Below are 14,228 nucleotides of genomic sequence, written 5' to 3' on the forward strand. Positions count from 1 at the left end.
TTCTTTCTTTCTTTCCTTCCTTCCTTTCCGCTTGAAGGAAGAGGGGAAAGGGGAAGGTATGAATTAGTATCTTTTTATAAGAGAGTAGTTTGTGTGAGAAAGCCAGTTTGGTGATTTTAAGGCATCAGACTAGAAACTGTGAGACTATGACTTTTTCTCACTCCTAGGAAAGAGGCATTAACAAACCATTTCTGAAAAACCTGGCCAAGAAAACCACAGGGACTTTTATAGGCAGCCTCCAAGAATTGAACACAATTAAAAAAAAAGTTTTACATGTGGGAATATGTCTAATAGCAATTTAAAAGTGGAGTCTAATATCATTTACAGTTATTTTAGTGTATGAGCCGTGGTGGCGCAGTGGTTAGAATACAGTACTGCAGGCTACTTCTGCTGACTGATTGCTGCCAGCAGTTTGGCAGTTCGATCCTGACCGGCTGAAGCTTGACTCAGCCTACCATCCTTCCGAGGTCAGTAAAATGAGGACCCAGATTGTTGGGGGACAATATGCTGACTCTGTAAACTGCTTAGAGGGCAGTAAAGCACTGTGAAGCAGTATAAGTCTAAGTGCTCTTGCTATTAATTAATAATTACTAAATACCATTCAAGATTACTTTTTTTTTTACTACTAAGTGATCATTTGAATTGAATGGTTGTTGACAAGACCTCAAAAACATGAAATATTTTATTAGCGACAAGGTTAAAAGAGCAGTAGTGGTAGAGAAGCTATCTTTGCTATCAAGTTTTTCCCCCATTAAAGAATCTTCCCAAATTTCTGATACAATATTTTTCTTTTATAAAGAAAACATGATGTTTTGAGAGGCAGTATAAAAGCATTTAGGTTGTTATGCTGCAAAGGGCAGGAAGAGGACAAGGTATGGAAAGCAGAGTTGTGATTAAACACTTTTCATTGTGGTTCAGCTGGTAATTCTCTCTCCATATTGAACTCCAAAAAATCAGTTACGCATGTCTATAGAAAAACCCAGCTGTGATTTCCCTCTCTTCCCCCAAATAAGCCCCACTGAATTTAACAGGAATTCCTAGGTAAACCAGCAGTAGGTGACTTGGGTAACAGCATGCATATGGGGAGAACAAATGTATTGTAAAATGTCAAAATGGAAATTGCTGGACTTGCCTAGACAGCAGAAATGGGAAATGGATGATCTTAAATGCAATGAGCTCAGCCACTGATACAAAACAATGACTGCAAACATTAAGTGGTCCACAAGTCAACATAATATAACCTTCTTGATAAGATACATTGAAATTTTATATGCTAAAATGATGTAGTATTGAAATATCTTTGTTCAAGTGTTGAAAAACAACAAATTCTCCATTTCTTTGGAAAGTTGCTCTTTTGTATCCTCTGATTAGCCCCATTATAGCATGCCAGCAATTACTTTTTGCTTTTTTAAAACATTGTTGCATTGTTCATTCTATGTTAAAACTTTTGTTGTTTTATGAAGAAGCAGAAAATTAGTTTTCTTTTAAGACATTTTATTTCCTGCAAAGCTTAAAAGCTGATTAACAGAAAATGTTGACCAAATCGTTATAATTAATTGTATAAATATATTAGTAGTATTAGTAGTAGGTATTAGTAGTAATCCCAACAGCTAGTGGTAATTCAGTCCATTTCTGGCTTCTGGTAGTTTGGCAATCTACAAACATGGACATCAAACTTACCTGCTACATCTTACTAAAACTAGAAGGAGGAAAAGTATTAATTTTTCAGCAAAACACTGGGTTTCAGAACCTACAGTGTTTCCCTGAAAATAAGACCCTGTCTTATATTTTTTTGAACCCCGAAATAAGCACTTGGCCTTACTGCCATGTGCTCAAAAGCCCGATTGGGCTTATTATCAGGGGATGTCTTATTTTGGGGGGAACAGGATATTAGAACTATTTCTACCCAGAACTCAATAAACAGTGAGCCTATTTACAATTAGGGCATAGTCTTTTTTTATTAGCGTAAGAAAATACATTATACATATACTTTTCTTACTGCAATTCTTTGTCTCAAGAGTTGGTTCTCTCCCTTTATTTTTCTTAGAGTGCTCAGATAACAGACCACATCACAGCCCATCCAAACATTGCTCAATATTGGACCTTGACATTCAACAATTAAACTTTCTCATGCATCTTCATATCACATACACACTATTCTTAGCAACTACCCATTTCCCTGAAAATAAGGCCGGGTCTTTTTTTTTTTTTTGCCACCAAAAAAAGGCACCATCTTATTTTTGGGGCAGGGGGATGTCGTCCACTGACTCACCTCACTTGCACTCATTACCCCTGCCCTTTTTTTCGCTGTCAGAGGCCTTCAGGAACTTCTGCTGCTGCCAACAAAGTCAGCAAGGCTTTCCTGAAGGCCTCTGTAGCCGATAACCAAGCTCTGGATTGATGTGGAGTTCTGTTATCGGCTGCAGAGGCCTTCAGGAAAGCCTTGCAGGCAGAAGAAATGAGCCGGCAAGGCAGGTGTTTGGGGTGTGCAAGGCCTGTTCAAAGGTAAGTTGTAAGGCAGCTCCAACCCCCCATCCCCACCATAGCTTAATTTTTACCCATGCACCCTGGAGTGGCCTGGGTCTTAATTAGGGCTTATTTGGGGGATAGGGCTTATATTGGGTGCATGTGTAAAAAATCAAGCTAGGACTTACTTTCAGGGTAGGTCGTATTTTCGGGGAAACACTGTAGCTTCATGAGAATCATGTCCAGGGCTATCACTGAAAACAGGTTCCTAATTATAGAAGAAGAATTTCAGAAATGGAGCAATTCACAATTTGTAAATGACAAAACAATTCAAAGGGGGAGACTCAAGGCATCTCAATTCACTGGTAGTTGCTGGATCACAATTTGAAGGGACGCAGGGAAGGAACATGTTCCTAATATCTCATAAAACTTAGAGCATTGCCCTTGCTCCTTGGAAAAATATTAAGGTAGGCATATAATCATTGACAGCCAGTTTGTTGTGTAATGATTAAGATATCAGGCTAGAAACCAGGAGACCGTGAATTTTAGTCCTGCCTTAGGAACGGAGTCAGCTGGGTGACCTTGGGCTAGTTACTTTCTCTCAGCCCTAGGAAGGAGACAATGGCAAACCACTTCTGAAAACTCTTGCCAAGAAAACTGCATGGAGTCGGAACAATTTCAGATCCATACTCCAATTTCCTCAGTTTAGTTACTCTCCCTGTAAGACTAGGTCAAGTACAATATGATTGCACTTACACTGGATATCAAAGTCTTCGGTTCACAATAGATTGTATTATCAATTTTACTAATAACCATGAGTGCCATTTAGTTGCTCCACTGTTTTTCAATTCATGTTCATAATTTCAGTTTGCTTTGTTGTTTTTACATTTTATTTCCGTTGTTCCACAGTAGCAGAATCTGGAAAGACAACAAATTAAGCTACCTCAGCAGAATTAATCAGTAGAAATCTACTTGTAATTCTTTTCTCTAGTCTTGACTGTGGAAGTAATATTTAAGTGGCAAAAAGTCAATCTCAAGACACTGAATGAAATGAAATTAAGCAGAAGGAATTAAAATGATAAAAAAAAACACCTGAAATAGAAAATACATATACTTCAAACCAGAATTGTTTTTTACAAACAAGTTTATTTATAGTTTCAACAGAGCACAAAGTTGAATGACAGGAAACCTTTTTTTCTGTACAACAGTAGAATGGCCAGTGCAAAATATGTATTTTTTAAAAATCGATAAACAAACATTCTGACACTTTCACTCAGAAGTCTTATTCTGGGCCTCCATTCTCCCTTCATTTAAATCATAATTAAAATTGTTCTTGTGTTACACAGTAAAAACAAGAAAACTCCCATACCCCTTCTGAAAGACACAAATACCCTCATCCAATCATTTGAGGATATCAAACTTTTAGTGAAATTAAGATCAACCAGGCTTCACAATAAGACAAAAAATAGGGATAAAGCAAAAGGCATAAGCGCAAACATTCAGCATACATTTTTAAAAGTCAGATATTGATTTAAAGCTGCTTTTCCTGAGAGACTAGCACTATTAAAAGGTATTGTGACATCTAATATCCTTTTCATCACCAAACATTTCATTACCCAAAAATTTTCTCTCAGATGTCAGGGTCAGTACTATGAGACAAGTAAGGTCTCATAGCTATAGATACAGCAAGATAATTTTCTGGCAGTAATTTCTCAAAATCCTATTCCTTGGTCCCTGCCATCCCAAAATTTGTTTACTGATTTAAATTTTAAATGGAAAGTTGGCATGCTGCTTAACCATTTCCAGCAGTTTCTTTATTTCCACAATAAAGTGCATCCAGACCACACAGAACTGGGCATACTGATCACAAGAGGTATTTATTTGTGAATGGGAGCTCCAGCATGTTCATTTGGTGAAGGGCTCTCAGTCTTCCAAATATGTCCTCAGCTCAGAAAGACTCTTAGCCCCTCTTAGTCTAGAGGTATTTTGAAGCAGTCAAGGATCAGCGCTATTTTATAAACCTCGATCAGCTTCCTTATTGGATTACAAGAATTAACATGCAGCACTTAAGGCAGAAAAACATGTTGCTACTGACTCAAATGGTTTGCACTTTTTAATCTGAAATAACAAGCTTTCGCCATTCTTTTGGGGTGGGTGGGGAAATAGCAATAACCTGCTATGAAGCTTGTTGATTTCAGGAAGTAAAAAAAGACAATTATGAAGAGCTCAGAATTTATACTTCTGTGAAATGCAACACACAGTTAGGAATGTGCTAAAGGCAATTTTGAACCAATATTGTATTGTGCCATGATACGTTTGCATCAGAACTGTTTGGGGAGTATAATAGTTCAATATTTTGCTTAATTTCAAGAGTTTGATGAAGGCAAAAAATATATAAATCAAGATTCTAGTCTAAGAAGTTATCTTTATACATATGAGGATTCTGACCATGAGCACTTACTCAACATATGTCAATCAAATGTTGCATGATGCAGCTGCATATAATCTACCACCTCAACCAGTGTTGTCTACCTTTGTGTGCGCAATCCCAATCCAGGGCCTATCATACAATCATATGGGAGATCGATGTACATTAGCTTTCTTTATGTATGTTTCTAATCCAACAGGAAATTTTGCACAGAAGCTACTTCTGCACACCTACCCTATTCAATTGATCAGGGTGCAAGGGTATGTCTTAAATGCATATAAAACATACAATATTAGACATCTGTCTATCCAGTTTAATGTGATTTCTGTGCAACTCTATGCAATATCTAAGAGAAGTGGGGGCAATGTAAGATCTGCTTCTCCCCACTCTAAAGATTAGAGATGTGAAAGTCCATGCTACTTGTGGAAGGAACATTAACATACAAAGCATGTACATTCCTGTAGGTTACACTTCCAGATTAGAAAGCATGAAAAAAAAAACAGACACGGCAAATCCAACAGCACTCTCTTTAAAGCTTTGAGATGAAGGCATGGAATCACCACCAGAGCTATGGAATAACCGCAGAAATAAGAGTTTTTTCACACATGTTATAAATCCAAGGCACAAAAGCCAGATATTCCTGATTATGCTTATTGTTTTTTACTTATGCAGTGAATTAAGCTATTTTACTTTATTTGCAAAAAAAATGCAATGCATTATTCTTGAACATATCACTGGCTTAAAAGTAAAGCTTAATGTGCAGCCTTGACTGCGGCTAGGTGTTTGTTTAACAACAGGCTATGTACACATGCAGCCATTTTTCAAAATCAAATCTCACCCAGTTCCATGAGGGTTTTGTAGTTCTCTTAGCTATAATGGTGGGAAACTTGCAATCTCCCATTTTCCCACTCAAGAGTCAGCCCCTTTCCTTCTATGCAATAAACCCGAAGGAAAGCCAAGTTGTATGATGTAATATAAGCTAGCTACAACGAGGGGCATCATTCAGTTGCAAGTAAGATCTGACCCTATTTATCCTGGTTTTAGTTTAAAGTCTGAAGCCCACACAAAAGAAATGAATTAAAAGTTTAAAAATGGAAACTGGAGGTATAAAAGATCAGGAAAAAAAGGAAAAAGAAAACCCCTGTTAATGTGAACAGAGTGCAGAAACTTTTTTCTCACGATGAGTTTAGAAGATAGTTTCTTTGCTCTGAAGTAGTGCTTGTGAACTTTGGCAATTTGATGGTATGGGGAATTCTGACAGCTGAAGTCCACATATCTTCAGGTTGCCAAAGCAGTATTAAAAATACTGCTTTAAGGGGGAAAGTAGTTCATATCAGTTATAAAAACCTGCAATTAACTTCCTCTAACTGTCTGGAAAGAGAGGAGACAATAGAATTAAGCCCAGTTAATTTCAAATTCACATCCAAGATGAATTCCAAAACCTGGTGGTTTATTGTATCAGCTTATTTCATCTGCTCATTTCAATACTTTCTGAAAAAGGCACTTGAATCAAAATATCACTAGATCAGGAACAAAGCAAAGGCATTATGCGGTCCTCCCAAATATACACTTTAATCTTCTTGTTAGGGCTTTTGGTGAATAAGAGTGTTTTATCCAATGGATTTTCTATCTTTACAGGCTGAGTTGCAGGAAGGAGAATGAGCCGTCGTGCTGTGCAGCTGATCCAAGTCCAAATATACAGAGAAGTGGGTCATTTCAGAATAATGTGGTAACCATCATTACTTTCAGCTGTAAGATAAGGGTGAAAAAAACCCATCAGGAATTCATTGAAATATTTGTGTTTTTAGTCCTATAAATATGTACAATTCTATGGTCTGTACTTTGCTCGGATTCTGGTTGTACAATAGGAAACTGTAAAAATGCCATTCAGCAAAATCATTTTGAATGTATTGGGAAGGCATATTAGTGTTAAATTATAGGATATTTTTTGCAAGAAAATATAAACTATTTCAGTGGGAGGCAAGCTATATACAAGTAGGTAGAAGATGACTTATCCTTTCTCTCACTCTGAGTATCAGTCATAAAAAAATAAAAGATCAGTCTAATTCCAAAGCAGACTTCTGCAGTTTCCCTCTCAGAACACCTACCCAATAGTAAGCAGCCTTTTTACTGATTTGGCTCCTGGGGCTGCGTTTTATCAAATTCCCATTCAAAATGTTCTAACAATTACCAGAAGGACCTCTTGACCTACTTGGAGAAGCAACCGGAATAACATAATTATTGCTTTTAGAAGAGGGCTCCCTGGGTGCCATCTGGCTATATCTTCATATTTATAGTTGAATGTTAACCAAAGAACTTATGAAAAATGCTTATAGGTTGTTTCTTGCTTCTTGCATGTCTCAGTGTGAGACCTGGAAAAACTACTACATTACGGCAGGAAATGTATGCAAAAATACCTTTCAATGTAGAGATGAGGAAACAAGATTCATCTTGAAAGTTTTGTACCATCTGGATGAAAAGAAAAATGCAAGATGTTTCTATTTCTTTCATGATACATTTTTCTATTAATCTTATTCAACAGGAAAACACTGATCAGGCATGAGCTACAAACTCCCAATGATCTCTGGATGGCAAAAAAGAGTATACTTTTTATACTTCCCAACGTTTTTCCAGAGGTCAGTGGCTCTAAATAAGGTGCTGTTATTTTAAAAGAAAGTCATGTAGATAGTGTCTATTAGTATTAGCAAACACAACTATTAAGGAAGGAAGATTCCCATTTGAATTTGAGAAAAAAGGGGGCTAATTCGAATATATTTGCCAACAGGTTTTAGAAAGAATGGACTTGTGCATTATTTCTGGGGCAAAACCTGAACTTTAAATTTTAATCTGTAGCAATGTATTTAAATGGAGGAGCTTTATTCTAGGTGATATATACATGAAATCTTTAAAAATAAATAACTACCCTGTGACAGTATGACTGTGCAAAGTATTCAGAAGAAGTGTTTGGTAGTCCTGCTAGTCTAGGGGTCTGCAATCTTAAACATTCAAAGAGCCATATGGACCCGTTTCCCACAGAAAAGAAAATACCAGGAGCCACAAAACCTGAGTGGGCATGGCCAACCCACTCATGTAGGAGAAAACAAGTTGCCATTACCATTGTAGGAATTTTTGGGCTCTAAAAACTACATAACATTACTACTACTACTATTACTACCACTATACAAACTATACACACTATACATACATACATACATACACACACACAAACAAAAGGAAGCATTTCCGTTTTAGATCCTGAAAATGAAAAAGCTTTCCAATTCAATATGCTAACTTCATTGAATGACTGGTGCTCAAGTATCAAAATGCACCAGTTGATTGTAAATGTTTATAGACATCAATACATTTAGCACTTAACCTCTCTAGACATTTGTTCAGATTGCAAGGTGCTATAATGCTCATGGGTGACTCTTAAGATCCATCTCCCTCTAATAGTTCTTACAAGTATTTAAGGTTTCTTCTCTCACACTCACTTTCCAAATGTAGAAATATTCACCACAATTAAAGTCACAGCTACTAGCATACATGCATAAATCAAGCATGAGGTACAACCAGCTTCTGCCTTTCCTTTACATCCCTGCTGCTGCCTTACCATTAGAACACAAAAATAAGGCAATAGCAATTGTTAATCAGTAACCTAAATAATTAATAAAAGTCTTTTCGCACCAAAGTTAGTCAAGGCCATTCCACTTTCCAAATGCTGCCTTAAAGCATTTCATGACTATTCAAACGTTACAAGTTTCTGAATCATCGGGGTGAAACAGTAGAGCAACTTTCAGAGCAAACATTACAGGCTTGATCCATAACCGCATGGGAATTTTGCGCTTAGCTATAACTCCTGTCCAGAGGTCAAATACAATGAAACTTCTTAAGTGATTCTGAAGCATGCAAAAGGCTACTCAGAAAAAAGCTGTAATATTTGACAGGTAAATACAGGATGATTAAGTGAGATATATTTAGAAGTAGTTAGAAGAAAGAAGGTAAATGTCCTCCCCATTTGCCCCAAAGCAAGACACTTCATAGTTATTAGGGCTGATATCAGTTACTTTTACTTTTAAAAATATCTCGCATTTTTATATATTTCAGTCTTCATATACTAATGCTATCTAGGAATGTCTGTGTCTTTTTCCTTACCATCTGCCTATAAGATTAATCAAAATGAAACAAAGCCATAGATTTTGCAGTTGAAATCACTTTCTAAAATGTAAATTGAGCTTGTCTGACTTCCCTTATTTTTACTCAAAATTAACTATATTTAAGCCTGTTTATGCAATCCATTCCTGTTTATCTGAAACTTTCATCAGTTAACTGGAGATGGGAGGGGGATGACCTTCTGCTATTACTCTTCAACAATTGAAAGTCAAAATATCTTACTAGATAACTACAAATCATCCCAACTGTTGCCATGTTTCTCCATCCATGCATTAATTATCTTTCAGTATTAGCCTTTTGTAGGCAAGAGAAAAATTAGCCGATGTTTCAGAATATTGTTTTGTCTGCCTATTTATTTGCAGGGCTTATAGCCTGCTCTGATCTACCTGAGTAGTGTACTCTTCCCCAAGTCTGTAATCAGGATTGAACACAGGTAATACGATAAAAAAAAACAGATTGGGAAATAAAAACTAAAATATTAAATAAAGCCAATTAAAAAATTAGAACGAAAAAGCTAACTGAACTTTCATCTGTTGATTCTACTCACTTTAGCACCATATAAATTCTACTAGAAATTTCTAGATTTTAAATATTTCAAAGATCAAAGCATCTTAAATTGATGAACTTTTTAAAAAAGCAGTAAAGAATGATTAAGACATTTTAATGTTTTGAAGCTAAGTCGTTTGAAGGGAACTTAATTCAGAATGAAGAAATTAGTTAATGTTATGCCTTGGACATAAAAATCTAGTATCAGGTGCAAAACTCTTCTAGTTAAAACTCTTACCTCATTGCTCACTAATACATGGATCCCTGTAGGTCCCTGCCGATAGATCCGGTTTATCTGCTGTGGGGAAATACTGTACAAGTTTGCAATCTTCTCCATCAACTCCAGTGTAGTTAACTCTTCTAAGAAGATAGCATGGTATACTGCAACAGTATTGGAGAAAGAACAACTTTCAGGAGTGAACATACTGGCAAGTTGCAGGTGACATGATTATGCGGGACCCTCTTTTGTGTTAGTCACTCTCTTTCAACCCAACACGCCTCACAAGATTGTTGCAGTTGTAAGGAAACTAAGAGAAGTATTAGGTATGTTCCCCACCTCGACTGATTTATAAAAATAATAAAGATAGGATATAAATAAATAAATAATCCTAGCCAATGCAGTAAACTGCTACAGGTCAACACATTAGTTGCACAAGATCAGCCTATAAATATTAAATTATGTCTTGAGGAACACGCTATTTATTTATATTTCATTCATCCAAAACTTGATGAAGAATATTGAAAATCAGACATCATGCTGGTTGACACACATCTTAACAAAGATTTTGCAGGAGGCAGGCAAGAAATCTTTTGATGTTGTTATGTCTTCCAGTGAAAGCCAAAATCCTCTTTTAAAAGTAAGTTTCCCAAGACCACTGTCTGATTCAAAAGGTAACTGCAGGGTTACAAACCCATGTCTAGCCCTTGGAAAGAAATCCTGTAGATATGGTCAATTATTGACTCAATAATCAATCTTGCACCTAAACCATTATATGCAGTAACTGCTTGCCCTTTGGACTGAATGTTTAAAACAGGGGTGTCAAACTCACATCATCATGGCGGCATCACGTGACGTATCGGGACTTTTTTCCCCTTCGCTAAACCGGGAGTGGGCATGGTCGGCACGTGACGCATCCGGCCCATGGGCTGCGAGTTTGACAGCCCTGGTTTAAACCTTAAAACCAACTTATCTATTTGGCAAGGAGACTGGGACATGAGAAGAATCCTTCTGTTATCAGGAGAAGGAGAGGACATTGTGGAGACTTATTGTAGTTACGTATGAATAGGGGTAAAATCATGAATATGCCTCAACCACAATACTTAATTCAGATCTCATTTTGATGATTTACCATATGTTGGTGCAGGAGGCTTTCCAGGCCCAAAATGGGGCGCAGGGGAACACGCGCAAACTCCCAAATTGCAATGTGAGCACCCCCCCACGCATGTGCCCTGTGCAGGCGCATGCATCCCTGCATGCATCCCTCCCCTGTGCATGCGCGGCAGAGACCCAAAGACCAGCTGGCTGGTGGGAGCTGCACATGCATGTGCAGTTGAGCTGGGCTCGGGTGACGGCTGGCATGCCAGGCGACATGGCTCCGCATGCCACTTCGGGCACGCGTGCCATAGGTTCACCATCACGGTACTATAGGAACAATGGATCAATGATGAAAAAAAATTCCTTTCATTTTTTTTCTTTACAAAATTTGGTCATGGAAAATGCAGTAGGGCAGAAGGAAGATAATAAATGTGAAGCAAATAGTGGCAAGGACAGAAATACTGAATAGTGAATAAAAAATATTTTATTATATTGTTTTAACATTCTTCTATGTTAAACACTTTAATTGGAAAATTCTGATAAAACTATTCACTATGTTAGAACCTAAAGCTGTCACTTAAAAATTACAATTCCCATCATTCCATCTTGGAATTTTCATTATTCAAGAGCTTCTAGGTTATAATTTTTATAAAAAGATTATCTGTGCTATGAAATCACTATACAAGATTTCAGGATAGCTCCAGTTCTACACACAATCCATTCTGGAGAAACTCCAGACATGCCCTGAATCTTCCAGAATGCATCCAACAGGATTTTTCTGAATCTAATTCAAATGTTAGATTTATATGTCTAATAAAACCATTTTTATAATTTCTTCTGTGAAATGAATCATAAAAGCTCTCAAACAGCTCAGATTCTGCCCAAATGACACTTACTACAAAGAGTACCATCTCCATTCTCTCGTTTTTGATGATGATGAGTCCGATTTTGCTCAGGTTCTTGACAGACATAAATGGTCATCTTAGGCCTTACATTCCTAAAGGCAAAACAAAGTTTTCTGTTCAGTTTTGGCATCGTAGGCAAAAGTACAGTTCTCTAATCTTAATCAACAGCTTTAACATGACTGCCCCAAGGATACAATCAGTATGACTTCTGCTTAAGCAAGGGGTTGGACTAGAAGATCTCCAAGGTCCCTTCCAACTCTGTTATTCTATATTCTGTATCAATAAATCTGTTTCTGTATTCTGTAATTGAACAGTAAGGTGCAAGCAGAATGGGGGAGGACATCTGTGATTTTTACAAGCAGGAGTAATGATCACTGATGATGCAAAGTTACAGTATTAAATTTGGGCCCTATGTTCCACAGTATTCACATATTCACAACCTACAATAACTGGTATAAGAAGAAGAACTATAACAAACCTTCCTTTAATGGCATTAAAAAGTCGAATGCCATCAGCTGGGCCACAAATTTGAACAAAGTCTTCTTTGGACATCTTCAGTAAGTCAGCACCTATACATTTCAAGCACAGGTGATTTTCTTTTTCCTTCCAAAAACATATATCCAAGAATACAGACCCACCTTTCACAGATGTTTTATGACAGATGCTGGCTGACCATACATGCTAATTAGAAAATGGGGGGGTGGGGGGACAGAAAAGGAGGAGTTTTGCACGTAGTCATCAGAAAGCCGATGTATACAAATATGCATAGTTAAACTACAGTATTCCGCAGAAATGTCAACACATGACCTATGCAAAGTAGACGTGTACCCCTTTTAAGCATACATTTAATACACATACCTGAGAAACTTGAAAATAGTCTACAGAACTGAGAAAACCTATTTCGATGAAGCCACTGCTGAGCATCTTGAATAGAAGCAGAGGGAAGGAGATGCTACATTGCAAAAAGAATAAGAAGGTCTTGAAATGAACTGTTCATCAGTGTCCTAAAAAAGAAAAGCACCACATTAACATGATCCCAGATACTTACATCAGTGCTGGAAGGCAGGAGCTCCACCTGATGAGTTGGAGAACTGTTGCTAAAAAAACATACAGAGTTGAGAAAAAAAGAAAGCATTTTTAAAACTCTCATTTAATCATGTTGGCCATTCCCCACCACCCACTCCACCATACATTATTTAATTCGGTTTTATTCTGTTTTTAAAATTTGTATTTATGTGTTTTTATCTTGTGGCTGTTCACCGCCCTGAGTCCTTCGGGAGTAGGGCGGTATACAAATCAAATAAAACATAAAACATAAAACATACATCTTAGGCGATATAGTAAAACAACTAAAATGATTTTTCTTTATTATTATTATTTTTCTAAATTTGAACCAATGCAAAGACCAGGTTTGAACAAGAGCTGCTTAAGTCTTATCAAACACCTATGCTGGTTAATTACTACAATGCAGTTTTAAAACAAAATATCAAGCATCTAAACTGTATCTTGATTTTTAAAATCAAATTGGCATTACTTGGAGCTAAATCTCATTCAAGTGACAGAAAAAGCTTTGGAATGAACTAGGTCTCTTCCTTCAAAGATTGGTATCTAGCAGGTCCTATGAAGTATTCCTTTTTAATTGAAATGCCCCTACTCTGTGGAACACCTTTCCCATGGGATTTGGCAGACCCTCACCCTTTTTTGATTTCCAGAAAGTTCTAAATAGCTGGCTTTTTCCACAAGCATTGGGATAGAAGGAGGTTGGAACCCAGGGCCCTTATTTTGGTGATATATTGGAGAATATCAGGTTCTATTACTGTTTCTGGAGCTTTAGTATTGTTGAGAACTATGGCTCATAAGATGGGTGGTCGTATTTTATATCTATCTATCTCTCTCTCTCTCTCTCTCTCTCTCTCTCTCTCTGTGTGTGTGTGTGTGTGTGTGTGTGTGTGTTTTTCCTCTAGCCAGGTTTTCCTACGTAACCAAGGTTTTTCTGCAGTTTTCTGGTTACGTAGGAAAACCTGGCTAGAGGAAAAACACACATAAATCCTACGAAGAAGTAAGAATATGTGTGTGTGTGTGTGTGTGTGTGTGTGTGTGTGTGTGTGTGTGTAGGTCTTTGGTTATTCGGGTTTTCTCCCGCGTAAAATTGGAAGTGTCTTGGCAACGTTTCGACGAAGTCTCATTTGTCATCTTCAGGCTGGTGTTTTCGGCTTCGTGCCTCTAGGAGCAATGTGTGTGATCGCAGCCTGAAGATGACGAATGAGACTTCGTCGTAACATTGCCAAGACACCTCCAATTTTACGCGGGAGAAAACCCGAATAACCAAAGACCTATATACAAACACCCGCGAAAACCAAGGTTTGAAGTGGCTCATATTAATTTATGATGACAAGAT

The 14,228-nt window shown here is 37.3% G+C and overlaps 1 protein-coding gene across 2 annotated transcripts in view; it reads right to left on the bottom strand.

The window, feature by feature from the left end:
• Positions 1-3,592: 3,592 nt before the first annotated feature.
• TFCP2L1 (transcription factor CP2 like 1) overlaps positions 3,593-14,228 on the bottom strand; it is a 43,540-nt gene continuing 32,904 nt past the window's right edge. For both annotated transcript variants that reach the window (XM_034422384.3, XM_034422393.3), the window contains 7 exons: positions 12,879-12,927; positions 12,689-12,782; positions 12,309-12,399; positions 11,822-11,922; positions 9,849-9,991; positions 7,312-7,363; positions 3,593-6,643 (listed from right to left, as the gene is read on the bottom strand). In XM_034422384.3, the coding sequence (XP_034278275.1) occupies positions 6,606-6,643; positions 7,312-7,363; positions 9,849-9,991; positions 11,822-11,922; positions 12,309-12,399; positions 12,689-12,782; positions 12,879-12,927 (568 nt within the window). In that variant the 3' untranslated portion in view covers positions 3,593-6,605. The remainder of the gene's footprint in view (positions 6,644-7,311; positions 7,364-9,848; positions 9,992-11,821; positions 11,923-12,308; positions 12,400-12,688; positions 12,783-12,878; positions 12,928-14,228) is intronic.

Source organism: Pantherophis guttatus, chromosome 1 (genome assembly GCF_059756535.1).
Source record: "Pantherophis guttatus breed Tessera chromosome 1, ASM5975653v1, whole genome shotgun sequence".
Lineage (NCBI taxonomy): Eukaryota > Metazoa > Chordata > Lepidosauria > Squamata > Colubridae > Pantherophis > Pantherophis guttatus.